Source organism: Paralichthys olivaceus, chromosome 1 (genome assembly GCF_024713975.1).
Source record: "Paralichthys olivaceus isolate ysfri-2021 chromosome 1, ASM2471397v2, whole genome shotgun sequence".
Lineage (NCBI taxonomy): Eukaryota > Metazoa > Chordata > Actinopteri > Pleuronectiformes > Paralichthyidae > Paralichthys > Paralichthys olivaceus.
Window position 1 is genome coordinate 13,952,440 of NC_091093.1, and position 20,489 is coordinate 13,972,928.

At 40.8% G+C, this 20,489-nt stretch overlaps 2 protein-coding genes and 1 non-coding gene across 5 annotated transcripts; all 3 read left to right on the plus strand.

The window, feature by feature from the left end:
* The first annotated feature begins 145 nt into the window (after positions 1-145).
* On the plus strand, positions 146-10,534 carry xkr5b (XK related 5b). Its single transcript, XM_020079824.2, has 13 exons — positions 146-440; positions 2,033-2,122; positions 2,194-2,299; positions 2,491-2,657; positions 3,612-3,745; positions 3,889-3,967; positions 4,080-4,249; positions 4,382-4,493; positions 4,659-4,826; positions 4,914-5,104; positions 5,385-5,468; positions 6,000-6,183; positions 6,524-10,534. Exons 1-13 carry the CDS (start codon positions 332-334, stop codon positions 7,171-7,173), a joined length of 2,244 nt encoding a protein of 747 aa, XP_019935383.1. The 5' UTR covers positions 146-331; the 3' UTR covers positions 7,174-10,534.
* trnat-agu (transfer RNA threonine (anticodon AGU)) lies at positions 2,831-2,904 on the plus strand. The gene has a single exon. It is a non-coding gene; the product is annotated as a tRNA-Thr (tRNA).
* Positions 10,535-12,085: 1,551 nt separating the features above from the next.
* Positions 12,086-20,093, plus strand: ctsba (cathepsin Ba). 3 transcript variants are annotated; one of them, XM_020080314.2, is made up of 11 exons: positions 12,086-12,390; positions 15,852-15,979; positions 16,070-16,155; positions 16,404-16,518; positions 16,948-17,063; positions 17,331-17,416; positions 17,493-17,639; positions 18,078-18,194; positions 18,362-18,490; positions 19,079-19,160; positions 19,403-20,093. In XM_020080314.2, exons 2-10 carry the CDS (start codon positions 15,857-15,859, stop codon positions 19,150-19,152), a joined length of 993 nt encoding a protein of 330 aa, XP_019935873.1. In that variant the 5' UTR covers positions 12,086-12,390; positions 15,852-15,856; the 3' UTR covers positions 19,153-19,160; positions 19,403-20,093. The 3 variants fall into 3 exon arrangements, with proteins under 3 accessions (XP_019935873.1, XP_019935874.1, XP_069378517.1); XM_020080315.2 differs by lacking the exon at positions 12,086-12,390 and adding an exon at positions 12,532-12,789; XM_069522416.1 differs by lacking the exon at positions 12,086-12,390 and adding an exon at positions 12,611-13,163.
* Positions 20,094-20,489: the final 396 nt, after the last annotated feature.

Consider the following 20,489-nt stretch of genomic DNA (forward strand, 5'->3'; position numbering starts at 1 on the left):
TATTAATGTTGTATAACTTTATCCTCACTAAAGTAGCTGTGTTCATTCATTTCACGCCAACATTTTGCTGAAACAATAAGTTAGGTCACTTCATGGTGTTTTATCATAGACTGTGTTTCTGTCCACCAGCAGTAGCAGCCTACTATCTCTTTAACGGGACGGGCGGTGTCGGTGGGACGGGATGTGGAGCAGAGAGAGCGGGACTGAGACTGCTGCTGCAGCCGGACCGACTCCTCCCGAGCCCCGGGACCAGCCCCAGCACCTCAGCGTCCTGCAGAGACCGGTGATCAGCCCCGACCCACCAACACTCGCGGTGTAAAGAGGAGCCGCCATGAGGGACTACACGGCCGCGCCGAGCCACGGAGGCGCGTGCATGCCCTGCTGCCAAGTTTGCGTGTTCGTCTTTACCGCATTTCTCATCGTCGCAGAGCGGACTGCGCGTGAGTCCTACCTGGGACACACACACACACACACATACACACACATACACACACACACACACACACACACACACACACATCCACTGTCACTCACAGTGTGTTGATGATTGATACGTCATGATGTGTCCCCGTGCACGTACCTGCAGTGTGTTATTTGACTTTATTGGCGTGCGCGTGCGTGTGAGTGTGTGTTTTAGTCCAGTGTGTGATGGAGGATACAGACACAGTCCAGATGACACAGCATCCTCCTGATGTCACATGTGTTTTAAATCTGCAACAATCCATCATGTAAAGTTGCTTCCATTGTGTTTTAAATGTTGTGTTGTTATGAATTATTGAGTCAGAGCTGAGTCTGCACCAGTGCGTCTCTCTCTGTATAGCCTGCGTGTTATGAAATCCTCATGCAGCAAAACTGCAGACTCATGCCAGAGTTTTGCATCTTTTAAACAGCTGCATAATTGGATCTTCTTGGTGATATGTCCAGAAATGAAGCAGAGCAGTGTTGTTATATTCCAGCGCCTTTTCTTTTGGAGGCGCAGGAGTGGACGGGGGATATGGGCGTATACCCCAGGTTGGGGCCTAGTCTGTCCAGACAGCCCGCGTGTTTTAGCAACTGAAGGGGGTTCAGATTACAAGTATGGAGGTATGGAGGGAGGGAGGACTGCAGAGCCCCAGGCTGTGTGGTGGAGGAGAGTCTGAGAGAGGAGAGGAGGCATCAGGGGCCTTGTTGACTGTAAACCTTAGATGGGCTGATGTACAGAACAGAGGTCATCTGAGGAAGTGGACACACAATACACATACATTTAAATATTTTCTGATCAAATGCTACAGGATACTTCTAATGCAAACACTGCTATTCTGAGTATAACAGTGCATCAGCATCCTGCTAAATACTCACAGGCTGTACTTTGTTATGATACCAAAACACAACCGTCCTCTTTTGACAAGTTTACAGTAATGTTGTGCATCTAATGGTGTGACAATGATTTGTTTTGTAATCAAAATGATTGGGTGAGGTGTTGTGTGTTGTACTGTCGGAAGTAACATTGCTCTTTGTGAAGAAGAATAACTCCCATCAGTGTTGCATTACTACATCTTAAATTATTGTGACGTATTATCATTATTTCACAAAACCGAGCTTAGTTTATCTGTTTTCTATAGTGTCGTGTTGTGTAGTTTCATTTGTATGTGTAACATTTAAAAAGCAATGGTACAATATTTATATCAAATATTAATCAGCAAAATAAATAATATTGATGGCCGTATGATGAATGTAAGTAGGGGAAGTAAAAAGTACATTATTTGCATCATACATATTTCCCTCCCTACATATAATGGATTAGAAGTATAATATAGTATCAAGTTGAAAAACTCAATCTCAAAATTATACATAAGTTTGTTTCTTGAGTAAATCTTTTTAATTACAATTCAGCACTGGGTATTTTGTCTTTATGATTCACACTTTATGATTCACACAACGACAGCTAAAGCTACGTCCAGTTATACATGTCACAAATAATTTACAATCAGACTCCTATTAAATGTCTTTCTATGTGTTCATGGCCTGTTTGTGTGTTTCTGTTTCTCCCCAGTAATCTACTGCTTTGTGTACTATCTGTGGATCGGTCACAACTACTGCTACGCCCATCTCGCCGGGTTCACTGCTCTGTTCTTGCTGCCAGGTGAGTAGAGATTACTCGACCTATCAATAGAAAGATTCAGATTGATATTAATACCATTCTATGGTTCCCAGGTTGGGTTCCTCAGTGGCTCAGTTACCTGTGGTACCTGTCCGATGGACGCATTCGCAGGAAGTCTCTCACCTGGACACATATACTGCACCTGGGTATCTTCAAAAGGTGGGTGGGCTTAACATGAGTGTAATGGAGATCTGTCAATATGGTCAATGATCAATAATTCTCAAACCATAAGTGATGGTAATACTGGACTGCTGGTTGGAGTGAGGGCATTTACAAGGATTAGAAATGGTGTATGGTTACGATAATGTCTCTCTCTCTCTCTCTGTCTCTTTCATGTGCGGCCTCCACAGGCTGTTGGAGTGTATGCATCTGCCTGATGAGGATTTGTATGGTGAGATCATGCAGCAGGCAGACGTATCTGCCTTACGACTCTTAGAGGCCTTGATGGTCACCCTCCCCCAGACGCTGCTGCAGACCTATGTGCTCATCTGTACTGATATAGGACTCAAATCTCCAGGTAAAGTGAATGAAGAAAGTATGAAGTATGTCTGAAACAGAACATTTAAATGTGTGTGTGGTGTTGAAAAGTATTTCAATCAGAAGAGACTTCAATTGAAAATGAACAAAATGTATCGCCATGAACACTAAGGAGGACGAACACTAGAGTGATGAAAACCACATCTTAACTCAAGTGCTGTGGCTTAGTTGGTTAAAGTGGCTGTCTAGTAAACAGGAGATCCTGGGTTCAAATCCCAGCAGTGCCTTTTGGGAGGCAGTAGCTCAGTCCGTAGAGACTTGGCTTGGGAATCGGAGGGTGGCCAAAATAGGTCTGGTAAACCCACTGTGTGCTAATTGTCCCGTTCATTTTCTTTCAATCAGACAACTTAAATATGTATTGCTACAGTAGAGCATGTTAGTGTTTGGCATCTAGACTCCAGCTTAATCACTCCCCCAGATATGACTACATAGATGTGATTTGGAGTGATGAGCAAATATTTATAACCCCCCGACAGAGCCTTCAGGTGGAAACCACCTAAATAATGAGGTGATTATGAGTTTGTATGTTTCAGTTTGAAAACAACTGTACAGATTTGAAATATAAAGTACCAAACTGCAAACAAAGCCTATAAACATATCGACATATTTCCCTCAGGAATTGGTGGAGACCAAAACAGAGCCAAAAGAGATTGATTATATGGATTTGTTAGCTGGATTGAGGACAATGTTGCTCTGTGACTGCTTGATGTGTAAATAGGTTTTTGGTAATATGTTCACCATATGTCAGATGTTCTTCTTCAAATTGTTCAGCTGCTCCGATGTGTCCAAAACACCAATTATCGCAGCTTTAGCACTCATTAGAGTTTCCAGTGTGTATCTGCAGCAGCCTCGTATCTGTTGTACTGTGGTGTGTCCAGGTGTTGACACTTCTTTTCCTCTGTCCTCCTCTTGGATCTCTGTCTCTCCCCTCCAGCCTCGGTGTGTTTCGTGGTGTGTTTGCTGTCTCTTGCCTGGGCCTTGGTTCTCTACGCCAGAGCCTGTTCTCTTATCAGACCAGGTCACCTACAAATGACGCCCGCTGCAATTCTCTGTCGACTGCTATGGAGGGTGAGCATGTTTAAACACTTCAAACCAATATGTACAACATCCAGCCTCAATGTAACAGTACAGCTTAAGAATCCATATTTATTGGCCTGTTTTCTGATGTGTGAGGGGTTAGGATGTGACAGGGAGATTTTCTCTGTCTGCAGGTCGGTATGTTGGGATCTCGATTCGCTGTTCTCATGCTCTTCACACGTATCTTCAAACAGTGGATCCTGGGAGTCATTGGCAAGTTAAAGAAAAAGAAATAGTCATTTTTCTATGACATGAGCAGTTTGGTTTGTCTATAACAAATATTTACTGTTGTGTGTGTGTTTGTGTGTGTGTGTGTGTGTGTCAGGTGTGCACTGGCTGGGGGCAACTTTCTGGATGGTGTCTCAGCAGAGTGACATCATACGATCAACCAGTCGATGGAGAATCTTCAACCTCTTGCTGGGAGCCATTCACATCTTCCTCTTCCTCAACGTGAAATACGGTCAATCCAGATACCGCATGGCTGGTTTCTACCTGGTATGTTTAGAAATAAAAAGTTTTCATGTCAGCAAACATAAACGCTGATACCGATATGTCTGTGAAACAAATATGGGTGACAGCTTTTTGGAAGTGGTAACAATTTGTCTGTTTCTTTTTTGTCTTCCTCAGGTCATGTTCTTAGAGAACGCATTTCTTCTCCTGGCCTCATCCTGGATGTTTACCATGGTGTCCTGGGACACTGTTGGCATCCCAGCTGCAGTGTTCTGCAGCTTCCTCATTGGTTAGAATCACGGCCACATGCTGTAGAAAAACTTCATTCAGTATAAGTGTGCAAATCCTAACACACCTGTATCCACACCTGTATGTTCATGTGGCTGCAGGAACATTTCCTTCATTCACTCTTCAAGTCCTCCTCACTTCTCTTTACTTCTTCCTCTCTCTCCAGGAGTGATAGCGTTGGTTCTGTACTATCGTTTCCTCCACCCGAAGTCCTTTGAGATTTTCCAGAGTATTCGCCACAGAGGGATTGGTGGAGCCTGCACGGAGCGTGGGTCTACGCTCTCATTGGAGGAGAAAGTCACACCCACTTTCCATCGCCACGCAACACTGTCTGGTCTGTTTAAAGCTCCATTCATCCATACATCCATCCATCATCGATCCATCCATCGCTTTATATGACTCTGGTAATTTATATTATTAGGAGGTGGGACTCTCATGGACCTTCCTATCCAATGGGAGGGCTGGAAACATCACCACTGGCTGCTGATTCGCTTGGCCCTGAAGACAGGGGATGTAACAAAGATCTGGTCGGTCTACGGCGAGGGGGGACTGGCTGGGCTGATGGGTCTGTCTGAAGAATTTCACTCCCCAGACGAACATTATGTCCCTCGGGTGAGTTGCGCTCCTGTTGTTGAATCTGTCCTGTGAAGGACTACGTTAACATTTTACATTTACATAACATTTTAAATTCACACGCTCTTGAAAGATGAACATTTTTTGTGATCCCAGGGAAATGCCATTTAATTCTGCCTTCAATGCTGTTGTATGTCTTGTACAATGACGATAAAGTCTGATTTGATTCAGCAGAGAGATCACATATCTAAATATGACAGTCTTTTATGAATGTGTAAAGTGGTTTCTTATTCTTTTTATTTGTGCTGTGATCTGTCAGGTTCCACCTGTTCAACCACAGGTTCCTCAGATCTCACATCCAGCTCCTCAGCCAGCTCCTCCACAGGTGGCCCAGGCTCCACAGGCAAGATCTTTATTGAAGTTATAATACGTTGTTATTCAATGTTAGAATAATAGGGTATGTAGTCTGGCCTATAGCAGATTTCCTATTTGCATCAACAGATTGTCCCATACTTACCATTGCATCGTAATCTATTTTAAGCGGCTGCACCTACTGCAGCTAGCCTCTTAACTTCATCACCCAATGAATCCTGGGATAGGTCGGCCACAGAAGGATCCACCTGTGGGATCCCTCTTGCTTACAAATGAAATACACATTGGTTCATTTGAAGGAGCCTTTTAAATGGCACAGCCTGACTATGTATAGGATTTGAAAATGTAGATGAATAAAGTGAAAGCATCATATAAATTGCGCACATTTTCGACGGGGGTTGGCACATTTTTTCAAACAAAAACTAATCATTAACAAAATGCTTTTTCAAAAAATGTTTCAGTACAAAATTGATGTGAGAATGTTTTGCTGCTAGATTTTCTGTGAGAATACTTCATTTCGTCAGTCTACAGTCTGACACTCCGCCTAATGTCTTATCTCCAGGTGAGAGAGGTGGTCCAGGCAGCAAAGCCTCCTCCCACCAGTGTGGTGGCCAGACCGGTGAGGAAAGCTCCCCCTACATCAATCCAGGATATGAGAAGGTTTCCAGAGATTATCCCGATCCAGGAGGTCATTCCTGAAGAGACTGCAGAGGAAGAGTCCAGTGCTCCACTATCAGATGAAAAAGGTTGGCTTCCTGATTAACTGCTAACATAGCAATGCACAAACTCTAAAACACTCGATGACCACAGAGAGATTCAACACTGCTTAGTCCTGCACTTGATCTTTAACAAAAACTCAACAATGCCCCTGTACAGTCTCAGTGTTAAAACGGTTCAATCATCAGACATCAGTGCTTCATGCAAAGGATAAATATGGTTCTCTGTATGTGTTGTTAATCTCATGCAGTGGGAATAATGGTGAGAAATAGGTCTATTATTACTGATACTTTATATTCACTGTAGAGGTTTACTGTTCTATAAGAAGTGTGTGTGTTATTTGTGTGTATTATTTTCTTTTTTTCAAAGGTGATGAGGATTTTCAGAGTGCAGCTTATGGTTCACCCACACTCTCATCCCCTCTGCAACCAGAGAGCCTCCGCCACATCGACAGCAATGCTGCGTCCCTGACCCCGGCCTCGTCCTCCATAGCCTCTCTGGACATCAAGACTCCAGGCTGGTCACCTGAGCGACACTCCCCTCTGCTAAATACTTCCCCAGATAAAAGGCCTGGGATCCCTGGAGAGTCTAGCACCACACTGTACTTCAGCGCAGAAGCACACTCTCCCTCCAGTGGGAGCTATCTAGGCTGGGGCTCCGAGCTGTCGCCCATCTCCACCTACCGAAGTCCCTACCGGATCAGGGAGGCTCGTTTCGTCACATCCACCCCACGATTGGAGCCTCGAACTGGGGCTGAAAGTCCAAGTCCAGCCTCTGTTGTCGTGATTCCTGCCACTCCAGGTACAACACCGGGCACCACCCCCCGTGCTTCCACCCCTGCTGCCTCTACATCTGGTGCTTCAACACCCGCAGCTTCAACACCCGCTGCCTCAACCCCCAGTGCATCCACTCCTGGTGCTACTACGCCCAGTACTCCAGTCATCCCACTCACTCCAGTCATCTCCCACGCTCGTAAACAGCTGGTCCAGTTTGTGGACAGTAGAGAGAGGGCGGTGTAAGGAAGGTTGGGGGGTGGAGGGGATGGGAAATCCTAGGTGGGGAATGGACATTTTTTTTCAGTTTAGCAGTTGAAGATAAACCTCACTTTCTCCTTTAATTACTAGGGAAAGGCTCAGTGGTTGAGTTTATTTATTTGAATCGGTTATTACAGAATATGAAGTATGATCTTTTTTATACCCTTACATGCAGATTAAGATGTTTAAATAGCAGAAAATTTAGATGCATGGGTGACACAATGGCAAAATACCTGAAGACCTCTGTAGGGATGTTGGTCGTGTACAATGTTGCTGCCCTAGCTGCTCCTGGTGGATGCAGCTACACGAGGAAGGCTTGAATTGTATGAACCTGCTCAAATATGATGCTCTTTGCAGGCTGGGGGGGGGGGGGGGGGTCATCTGATCATCTGCATCATGTCTCCAATGCAGATGATCAGAGGTGGTAACAGTGAACTGAAGATGAAATCTGGGTTAGCCATCAATAGAAACTTCTCACAGGTGCTAATAAATGTGGAGCATCGTTTTCATTCAGTTAGATGAAATCTCTCACATAATTTTAATAATGGGAAACTAAACAGAGAAAACCCAAAGCAGTGACGTGGCGTGTTGGGGAAGTGCAGAATTAATCAAATTCATTAGAAAATGAATCATTCAAATAATCGGGCGTTGTGTTGACATGATATAAGCAATCATGAGAATCGAGGCAAAGTTTATGAAATTTCTTAATGACTAAGATTTTTCTAAATGATCCAGGTAATTAAACCAGTTTACAATAAGAAAACATGCTGCCAGGCTGCCGTGCAAAGTCTCTTCTATAACGGCACTCGCCAAACCTGACTCTTTTTTAACTGGTGAGATTAGTCTTTATGTGATCGCCTCGTTTTGTCTGTAGAACAGATTTCACTCTTCTCCGACTGATCCATCAGTTCCATGTGGCTTTGGATAGAATCATCTAAATGCAGTGTGTTACAATGAAACCAATGATCAGTTGTGACCGCAATGAGAAACAATGACACATTTTCCTAAATCTTTAGATGACGTTCAGCATCTCTCCCAGTTTTCAGGCAGCATTCATCAATCAGACTGTTACTCACTTAATTTACACAACACAACATGATTGATGTTAACACAAGTTACTTCCATACACACAGAGATAGAGGCCTGAATTTACTCTCTGTAAAATAGTAAAAGGTTTTAAGGAAAACCATTTTATGAATCTTATCTACACTTTCATGTCGGTCCGTCAGCACTTTAAAGCAGAAAAGTTGAAGCTAATGTTTGTCACGTTAGCCACCAGATGGCTCTAGCTTGATATTCTTCAAACAGCACTATTATTAGTATGTTGGAATTTAATTAAGCAATATAGAAAATTACAGGAATATCAACTGATGGTTATTTTATTATATTTGATTGTATTTTTCTGGTGATCACATTAATTTATCTATAAATATATAATGTTATAGTTATACAATTATATAGTTATATAATGAATATATATGTATATTATACAGCAAAACATAAAATAAATAAATATACAAAAAATAATTAAACAACTTACTTCACCATTCACAGACAAGGAATTTTTAGAGGCGTAGAAATTAAATATAACAATGAAGGGATCATTTCTGCAGCAGAACATAATTAATGATTGTGTTGTATTTTGAATTTTTGTTTTAATTATTGAATTATCATGTATGAATGATGATGGTATATATATATATATATATATATATATATATATATATAATATGTGATACATGAGTAGCAGCAGTTTTTCAGTCATGTGTGCTGATAATGTCAAAAATAACGGCAGCAAACCTTTGCTCAGATGGAAGTTTACAACCAATGGTGTTTTTCTGACTAAGCTTTTGTCCCAAATTCATGATCTGCGTTTTTTTTATTTCAGTGTGTCTGTTATTTTGTTATATCTATTTACTGAAGTTGTTTTTACTGACGAACACACAGAACAGAAATATCACTGTGAAGGCAAATGTAGAAACAACGTATTTGCCTTGTGAAGGAAATTAAACATGTAACTGTGAAACAAGGTCCTCAAAAGTCCAGCTGCTGTAAAAAATAGGTGATGTCCGTCTCTGTTGATAGAGGAAATATCAGTACTCAGTTTGGTGTTGAATCAGAAACAACTTCCACACATGTAGACAATCAGTTGCAGTAAGCATTAAACATACAATTGTTTTTGTTGTTTAATTGTGCCCCTGTAAAATGCTTCCATAATGCTGATTATCCGGAATTATTATTAATATCCTTCTAAAAATCACATCCAGTAAACACTAATGCTAGTGCTGAATGAATTGCTGTAACTCGAAATGAATGTGTTCTACATAACAGGAAAATCTCTAAAACATATTTTTGATCATGTAAAGAGCAGAATGTAAAATGTTGCATTAAGGTAAAGATCACGTGCTGCTGTGGGTTTCCAGTTTGGTGAGAGCCAGTATTATGTCATGTTATAATTTGTATTATTATTTATTTCAATAAGTCATGTTAATCAAAGAATGTAGTGTTTACATATATCAGTCTTCCATGTATAGTAGTCTTTTTTTCATTTTTTTTCCTAAACCAAGCTTTTTTATTTTACTTTTGTTTTTAAACCATATAACAAATATGAAGTAAAGTCTCTGATAAACAATTTAATTGTTGAGGATATACTGTAAATTCACTGTTATGGAACAAAGACTAGAGAAAAACATGCTTTTGGCAGAACAGGCTTATCAGACCTTGTCATGTCCATGTACTTTGACCTGCTGATAGAAAAAGGATTCCCTGCATGTTACTCATTCGTACGGGCAACACAGATGTATCTATTCCCATAGAGAAAAAAGTCCCAACTGTAACTACACACACAATCACGTCACAGTAGTTAACACACATGCTTGGATGTATGTGAATGCAGAGGCAATAAGGAAGCTAATGATATGTATATTAGTGCACTGATAAAAAGATATTTTAGTGAAGTCTTGGCTTGATCATCATGAATCAGCGCTTTGCTTTGCAGAAAGCTTGTTTCATGTATGTGCTTTACATTAGCACAGTATAGGCTTTGATTTGTGTTCCTGGTGTGTGTGTGTGTTGATATTCACTTGTGTTTTCTAATTTCACTCATTTTGTATTTTGAAAAAATGTCTGCTTTTATAATGGATCACATGTAATGTCCTGAGATGAACCAGGGTGCAGTGTTTCCAGGTCGTGTGCTAACGTTTCATGTGTGAACTTGTGGTCTAGAGACACTGACAGGCTGGAGCTACCTAACGTCACCTCGTCGCTGGACGGCCTCCACTTATCAACATGCAGCACCTCATCTGTAGCTATTGATGTGACAAATAAATAAAGTCATTAATCATGATCAGAGTGGTGTGTTGATCAGCCTTCAGTCATTTACCATCAGTTTTATCATGAGCTTTGGACACAGGTACAGATGTGACTCAGTGAGTCTAAGTCCAATCAGTATTGGGATGGCTGTGCCTAAGGATGTAGAGCGGGTTGTCCACAGACCGGAAGGCCAGTGGTTTGATACCAGATATTCCGTGTGCTGAAGTGTCCCTGGGCAATATACTGAACCCCCAAAATGCTCCTGTTCCATTATGTGTGATACATACTTTAGATGCACTGTATAAAAAACAGTTTTAAGAAAATATTATAGAAATACAAACAATTTAGATGATGATCACAATGTCACAGCAAACACTGTTACGATGAAAATTCTGTGTTGTTAATGTATTAACCGGCCAGAGGAGCCAAGTCGTTACCCACTATTCTTCCAAATTTTCCCTCTGCTGTGTACAGTATTGCTACGCTGTCATACTACATGACTCGTGTTTGCTTGCAGTATTTTAATTGTTATAGTAGTTATTATTATTATAGGTTTGTTATTCTTATAGGATTGTGCAAATCATCTGATATGATGTCTCAGGGCTTGTCTTCATCAGAGGAACTCTATCTCAGGTATGAATGCACAATTCATCATAAGGGCCTATCATGTAAGTTGTGTTTTAATTAACACAATTCAATACAACTCTGTTTATTCTTGCAAATATGCAGCAGGTCAATAAAGACACTCATGATAAAGACTCTGACATTTGTGAAATAAGTAATAAATACTTTACGTAACTAGAATGCCACTCAACAGATTGCTTACTGCCACTAAGGTAGAACTCCTGTGTGTGTGTGTGTGTGTGTGTGTGTGTGTGTGTGTGTGTGTGTGTGTGTGTGTGTGTGTGTTTTAATTGACACAGAAGTGTGTACTTTTGTCCGAAGTGGTGTTGGTCAGCTCCTGATTTAAAAATCCTGATTAAAGCTATTGTGAACTGTCTGTGCTGTGTTTTCCCCATCTCATCATTTTAAAAGTCAGATGACAGTCTCATTAGGAAGAGAAAGCAGTTACACAACCAGTCTGTGGTCGGTGATCCACAGCACGACACAGCAAACAGAGCTCTTCATCAGCTGTCAATCACGAGATACTTCTAAAAAAGTAAAACATGACAGTCAGGGATAAATGAGGATTAGTCTGCATTTGCTGCTGTGCATGCATTATTTAGAAAGGTCGTCTTCATCAGTGCAGGATTTGGTGTTTTTGAACATTCTCACTGATTTTCCAGAGAATGATTCATGGATCTTGATGAATAAAAACCAGGCATGTTTGGGAAACTGTGAGTGTGTGAGGTATGAGCTCTACAGAGACGTTACGGTTTAAATCACTTTCCCTGGGATTCAATAGGCCTTTTTGTTTGTTACTTATTTTCTCATTTCTATATTTTGTTTCAACATGTTTGAAATAAATGAATAACTTGAACAAATAAATAAATGAATGAATGACCCCTGTTGAGGCAGCTATTAAACTTACAAGGTTAAATCTGAAAGTACAGGGGTGACCACCTAGCGGTCATATTAAAGCATTGCAGCTCCACTGTGTCCCACACTCATCAGTACGTGTGTTTTCAGTCAGTCAGTCCAATCTAAAGATGATCGTTCTCATCCAGACACTAAACAAACAATCTACAGTAAACCTGAGGTGTGCCGCTGCTGCTGCTGCTAGTTGGGGGGGGGGGTCGTCACTGATCACATGATCGCTGCTCATGTGACTGTGTCACGTGGTTTGCGGGATAAATGATCAGGGACCGTCTCACTGTAGCACACTTTGTTTTCCAGTGTCCCGGAGTCAGGACGCAAAGATTCAAGATCACACAGACACACAAACTACAGGTGAGTGGTTTTATTTACCGCACTGATTTATATATAGTATATATTTGTTGTTGTTGTTGTTTGTGGACATGAAGCGGCCTCAGTGTGTGGCGGTCACTGTGGACACGGTGTTCAGACTCCACGCTGATTCAAAACAAAGAGCAGTTTCAGTCTGTGCTGTGTCAGCTCCCATGTTACATGTCTGATGCTTGTTTTTCACTGGCTCGCCCACTTCCGCCCCAGAGGTGACATGCGCTACAAACAGGTCTGAGCGAAATCTGACTCTAACTGGAGAAATAACTTAATATCCAAAGTCAAGTGATTGTGAAACATCTCGCCGAAGAGTCAAGCAGAGCGAAACAGGAGATTGGAAAGTGAAAGTGAGATTTTATAAGAGTTGGAGGCAGCAGAAGGGACAAGGTTAGTTCTACAGATTTATAAATATACCTGTGATACATCTGAGCGGAAGGAAACCTGCAACTGAAACTGGTGAACATTTTAAATAACATGACTGTAGCTACAACCCAGTTTTGAGTCCAGGCTGTAATAGTCCAGAACTGTTCCAATCAGTGGGAAAAAAAGGTTTTTACATGTGCATAGAAAGTACATAGAAACAGGGTTTGACTTTTTTATTTGGATACTTCTTGCGTCACGAGCCCTCATGTGAGCAGGCCTGTGGTTCTGTGAGGAAGGAGGAAGTTAGTTTTATTTATCACCACAAAGAAAAAACACAAATGAGTCAGACAGTCAGCGAACAGCTACATCTAGCGTGTCCCATCACAGACCACATACAGGTGAGAGATTCAAACATGCAAAGTGTCTTTATACCTTTAAACCTTTCCAGCAGTTTGTATAGGAGGAACCCAGAGGGACTATAAAACATGAGAAGTACCAGTACAGTCTATTTGCCTTTTCCCTTCCTTGTTGTACGGAACAAAATAAACATTATTCCTGTAGCTTTTATTTCAAAAACGGAACTTTCTCCTCCTTGTTGTTGTTCTACCTGTGGAAGTAAGAGCAGCTGCGAGTGTTGAAATCTTTCCACTCAAGCTTAACGCCCTTCTCTGCAGCCTGGCTCCTCATTAAGTGTTGTGTACGGACATTATTTTATTGCATCTATGTTTTAATCTTTCTTTCAATTTCATTTTAGCTTTTGGAATCTAGTCTTTGTTTTTTCACTGTCAGCTTTTTTATTTGCTTTATGCTCATGACTGGTTCATTAGTCAACTGCAATATTCTGCAAGAAGGTGCTTTACAAACTAAGTTTGGTTGATTGATAATAGTGATCAGTGTTGGGTCATGTTTAGCGTAGATGTTTAAAAATCCCCAATCAGACATGAATAAATATACAGAGGAAGTGCTACGACAGAAACAAGTGTCTCCAGCTGCAGTCGACGATGAGGATCATTGGTTCTACTTGTAAAACTTGGTCATGGTCTGAAACCGTCTCTCTGTAGCTTTGTTGCTGGTGGCTTGATCTGAAACCTCCCACACACCAAAAATGGCCTCTGTTTCCATGAAGCTCCACTAAGAATCTGTTGGTTTGACATTTTAGAGGTGTCAAAAGGCTCTCCACCATGACTCAGCAAGTTAGTGCAGCCTGAGTGAGTCTGGGATATGACGAATAATCTTCGAAGAATCTTCCAAATAATATCTTCCAAATAAATGAAGATGGTACTTCTCCAAATCACATCCCCTTTATTGTTTCAGGAGGGGTGCGGTCGAACCACTTCTTTAAAAACTGATTTAAAAAATACTCTGATGTCTTGTGCTTTTCTTGTGGCCCACACATAAGCTGCAGTTTGTCCATAGTCATGTTTTCAAGCTTTCCATTGTCTGCACACAGTTGGTATCTCATGCAGAATGTAGATGGTTTAATGCCACAGAAATCAGCACAGGCACCAGAATAAAAATAACTTTTGACCTCCAACAAGTTAAAGACCCAATGACGTCTGTCTACAACTAACATGTAACCATGATCTAGATGTTGACAATAAGCGTCCATGACAGAATATGATGTTTTAAGAATAAGATCGTGGTATTAAAGTTGGAGAAATGATGGTGGCTGATTGAACAATGTCACGTTGTGTGTCAGTGATCCTGTGTGATTTTCTGTTGTTATTTCCCTCTGAACCTTTTGTTCTTGTCATTTTCTGTCATGTGATATGACTCTGTTTTTTTTTTTTTTTCTTTGTTCTTAAAGACCTGAGGGTTTTTTTATTGGAATCTCTTCTGCTTTCTTCAAAAGTGGAGACATGGCATGCCCAGACAGATGTGCTGACTTTTACAGGTTGTCACCATCTGTCTCTGTTTCTCCTTGTCACAAAATGTTGTTCTGTTCAGGCCGTAGCATTGACTCATATCCTCATGTGTTGTCCTTATATCAGGGTTATATGAAGCTGCATGTTAGTTCTTCTCATTATGTTTATAAAGAAGCACAGTATCCTCACTGCTATTGATTCAGCAGGACTCAGCTCCTTAGTGTAATAATCTGGAATATAATATCTAATGGACCTGATCTCAACTCTCACTAATGCATCTGGTCTCTGATGACCTGGTCTTTGCTGTGCAACAGTGACGGCCTTGTGTGAACGCAAATACAGTAGTTTTGCATATTATTCATTAGTATTATAAGTCTATTCCTTATGTGAGCATGTAGATTTAATTCCAGTGAATTTGTAGCTTTGTATGTTGTTTGTTGTACATGTTTGCTGATGCGGTGAGTTTAACCTCTGGAAAACACTCCACACCAGCATGACTGAGGATAAGAGGTTTTATTCTGCTCTGTGTGTCGGGGAATGCATGTTCCCCTTGTAGCCGCAGCCACTGTGACACTGTCCAGTCATGTGTGTGTCAAGATGTATATAAGTGTGGAATATCCTGTACTGATGCATGGCATTACATTTTCTCACCCTCAAACTCTCCACAAATGTGAATGTTTTTTTTCCCCTCTTGACTTCTTTGTGAATCTTTGTGGAGTTTTCATTAACGCCCCCATTTCCTGCTGATATAGTGTCTCTTACATTTGTATTTCAGTAATTTCCTTATCTTCTCTGTCTTAGACGCATCACATTTGGTCTTTTAGCTTGAACCCTAGCTTCTGTGGATCAGGAGGTAGTAGAGGGTCATCCACTAACCATACAACCATAGGTTCAATCCCAGGATCCTTCAGTCTGCATTCCTAAGTGTCCTTGTCAAGTTATTGAAGCCCAAAGTTGCCCCTGACGGCTATGCTGATGTAGTGTGGTAGATGCTGCATATAGAAGCTTTGTATGAATGTGTGTGTGAATGGGTGAAAGCTACTTGTAGTGTAAAGAGCTTTGAATGGTCGATTAGAATGAAAAAGTGCTATATACTGTAAATATAGTCAATTTATGGGAAGGTTTCATAATTTAAATCAGAATTTATATAATTTCAACAGCTCATAGTAATAGTAATGTGAATAGCCAATTTACGGATGTCATCTATTTTGTGTCTTTCAGACAAAATGTGGCGTGCAGCCCTTCTGTTATTGGCTGCGGGCGTGTCTCTGAGCCTGGCCAGACCCCACCTCCAGCCACTGTCCAGTGAAATGGTCAACTACATCAATAAGTTGAACACTACATGGAAGGTGAGTTTGTTTCTATTCTTACAGTATGTTGGACTTCTGTCAGTGCTCATAATCAGTTGTATTTGACTAAATGTCCCGTCTCTCCTGCAGGCTGGTCACAACTTCCATAATGTCGACTACAGTTATGTGCGGAGACTCTGTGGAACGATGCTGAAGGGACCTAAACTCCCAATCATGTGAGTCTCACTTATACACAGTCTGTTGCTGAGTGTGAAACACATGAGATCCATGTCAGCTTAGTATTACTCGCATATTAGTGAGGGTGAGTACTGTTGTTTTGTATATGCCCCCAAAATGTACACGTGTACTTTTGCTTGGAAACAGTGTTTTCAGACTCTGTATAATCACCTGCATCAAATCCGCTTTTCATTTCAGTTCCATGTTTTAGATAAGTAGCTCACAGTCGTACTGTTTTCCTCTGCAGGGTTCAATATGCTGGAGGCCTGAAGCTGCCTGCAGAGTTTGACGCCAGAGAGCAGTGGCCTGAGTGTCCCACACTGAAGGAGATTAGAGACCAGGGCTCCTGTGGATCCTGCTGGGTGAGGGGGGGCTCACTGCTCTAAAGAAGGGACATTATAGCCGTTTTCAGACATGACCTGTGGGTAAAGTCTGGAGAATTGGGTCTGAAGTTTACCCAGAGTTTGCCATTCACACATGCGCAACACAGCAGGAGGTTCTCGGCACAGACATATTCACAACAGACACAAATTGCAATCTAAAAAGATTGACAAACGATGGACATACGACACCCTCTATCCTTAAATCTTCAAGTTATCACAAAGAAAATAAATTTAAGGGGGTGGGGCAGGTTACCAATATTTCTGGCTATGTATGGATGTACTATAGTTTGCACCCTACTTTAGGGTGTAACCTTGCTTATTGTCATTTGGTCACATCTAGACTCTTTCCCTGTTTTTCCGGGTTATATGTATGTGTTTTGTGACGTACTTTGATTTTTCTGATCACAGGCATTTGGTGCTGCAGAGGCCATCTCCGACCGTGTGTGCATCCACAGTGGTGGCAAGATCAGTGTGGAGATCTCCTCTGAGGATCTGCTGACCTGTTGTGACTCCTGTGGCATGGGGTAAGAAACAGGATGTCTGAGCAGTTTCACTACTTTCAATTGTGACCTACTCCACGAAGACTGTAATCCAGAGGGTGATTAGGAAGAACTGTCAAAGTGTCAGTGTCACACTAATATGTCCTGGTAGGGGAAAAAGTTGAATTGTTCATCCTAATATTTTACAGTGTCAACAGTTTGGAAGGAGAAGCAGTGAGTGTTTATTGGTTTGTCACTTCAAGGTATAAAAACTTGGGATACGCATGTTTTTATTTCCCCCTTTGTCTTTAGATGTAATGGTGGTTACCCCTCGTCTGCCTGGGACTTCTGGACTAAAGAGGGACTGGTCTCTGGAGGTCTCTACAACTCCCACATTGGTACGTTAATTATCTGTGAGACTTCTACACTGTGTGTGTGCGCGTGCTAGTTCTGACTCCATCTTTGTGTCTACAGGTTGCCGGCCCTACACCATCTCCCCTTGTGAGCACCATGTGAATGGCAGCAGGCCTCCCTGCACTGGAGAGGGTGGAGACACACCTGAGTGCATCTCCCGCTGTGAAGCAGGATACTCTCCCAGCTACAAACAGGACAAGCATTATGGTAAGAAAGGCAGAAGAAAGATATTATAAATAATTACCTGGTAAGGATTTTGTTCAAGAGTGTTTTCATTCATCTTATTCATTTACATTTGTTTTGAATCTGTTGATAAAATCAGTATAAAAAATAAAATGGTAATTTATTTGTTGACATGTGTAAGAGACCATATTGTTCACATACAGTACATAAATGGTTGTGTTAAGTTTATTAGAAATTCAGGCTGCTAAGTCATTGTTTTAATAATTATTGTTCTTGTTATTCATATCCATTATCAGTAATTTTATAAACCGATCAATAACCTGGTATACATTTAAACACTCCTTGACTTGCACATACAGAGTATCTATTAAATATCTGACAAAATTAAACAGTTTATGTCTCAAAATGCCAAACCCTAATGATGGTGAACAAGCACACACACTTACTCTGAGTGTGTTGCAGGTAAATCGTCCTACAGCGTGGAGGGGAGTGTGGAGCAGATTCAGGCTGAGATTTCCAAAAATGGTCCAGTAGAAGGAGCCTTCACCGTCTATGAAGACTTTGTGATGTATAAGTCTGGTAAGAACACAAGCACCACTGTCAGACTGAAAGTGTAAATGTAAGTAATGCTGCTTCATACTCGGTACAGGGTAATTGCTGACTGCGGCTTTTGCTCAGTGTTTTGATAAAATGTTGTTTCTGATGTTCTCTCTCACTATTGCCTTGTTTTTTTGCCTTTCCTCCAGGTGTGTATCAGCATGTGTCTGGATCTGTTCTGGGTGGTCACGCCATCAAGGTCCTGGGTTGGGGGGAGGAGGATGGCATCCCTTACTGGCTCTGTGCCAACTCCTGGAATACTGACTGGGGTGATAATGGTGAGCAGAGACATGTTTTCTTGTTTAAAACATTGTACCAGTGTAAATAATACATTCATTGATGGCATGTGGCACTTCTCCAAATTCATCTTATGGTTCACAAGATATGTTATTTAACTAGAGTAGTCCTATACAGATAAGTCAGACTTAATGTTGTGTACACCATTAAAATGCATGGAGGTTACCACATAATAAATCAATTTGCCTTATTTTTTGTTTTAAATCAGACATACAATGCCCGCATGAAAATACGATACAAAACCTAATACAACCCCCCAAAACAACAAAAATGAAACAATTCAATAATTATTACACTTCAAATAGAAGTCAATGATCCATTTAATAATTAAAAATAATCAGATTTACAATACCAGTACATCTAGATACTGAGATAAACGTATGACACTTTCAAAGTCCCACATACAGTAGTCTCGCAAATGTTTTCCCACTTCATGTTGTGTTGTGCTGCCATGGTTTGAATTGTAGTAATTATAAAAAATTTACCTTGTAAAATAATTGTATGTATTATTTAGGGATAGCTCTCATCCAAAACTGTTGTGTTGACTGTTATTTGTATCTGGTCCTCAGGTTTCTTTAAAATCCTGCGTGGGTCAAATCACTGTGGTATCGAGTCTGAGATCGTGGCAGGCATTCCGAAATAAACCCTGAGGTAAGACAAAAAAACAAACAATGGCCTCAAACCAAACTGTTTACTGCATGCATGTAAAGTAAAACTCTAATCTCATTAACTGACTGGAATGCATGGATTAGTATTTGCACACAAACCTCACTGATCTGAATTAGCTCACATTTCTACCTCATTGTCTCCCATTTCATGTCTGAGAGGCTTTGGTCTCAATAAATGTTTAATGGTGTGAATGTGACCTCACTGGCTCTGTCTTTGTCTTGCAGGTTGTTAGCAGCAGTGGCCATTTCAAATCACTAGAGGGTGACACACTCCTGCTTTTAGTAGCTATACATTTAAAGTCTACTGATAATCTTGCACAGATGGTGCGAGATTCTTTCTACAGCAAACTGAATAAATTCAACAGTAACCTTCACTTCACGTAGGTGGATTAGCAGATTGGGTATGACAGCAACAACGTGTCTGAGCACAGATCAATAGGTTGAATTCAAGGTGGTTCTGTGAACGGTCTTGTTCTTTAATTTTTTTCAAGGATAATCAAGGTTGCACATGAAGAAAATGTTTTTTAAAGACACATGTACATTTCATTTCAGGTGATTTGCAGCTGATTCAATGTGTTCCCCTGTTGTCACAATTTGTTTCTGCACTGACAAGAAAAAACTGAGCTTTTATAGAAATACAGCCCCTAATTTTTTTAAAAGTAATCATTGCTTTCGTGCAGACTGCCAGTTTTTTAATTGAATTGTTCTTTAATTTTAGTGCTACAAATGCCACTCTACAATATCTGGAAATATATCTTAAAACTGCTGCCTGTTAGTGTTTTTAAACTTTATTATCTGATGAAAAAGTGACATTTTTTTACATGGTTCGAAATGAAATTGGGGGTGTCTTTGTCTGCCTGTAGCCAAGAAATATTGGCATACTACTGTTCAGAATTAAATAAAACATTAATGGTTACCAGTATGGTGTTATTCCTCTTGAACATGCATGCTAGATTCAATTCCTACCATTTAGTCTGACTGACATGAAGCATCTTGCACAAAATAGGGTTGAATCATCAAGAAAATGTGGGTCGGGTGTGAAGGTCAAATGGGTAAGTAGGTATGAGTCAGAAGTATTCTGATGGTAGATGATAAACATTGTTGTTCTCTGCTGCATTTACATTTTGAATCCAGATCTTTTGCTGAGGTAAAAGTAGCAATATGATTGTATAGAAATTAAAAAGTTACAGTAGCTGTATTCAAAACTGTAAAGGGAAGTATCCTCAGTGTAGAGCTGCCTGTTGTTGCACTGGTTTTAACGACCAATGCATGAATATTTACATCACTGTAATGTGGCAGATGGTGAAGATGT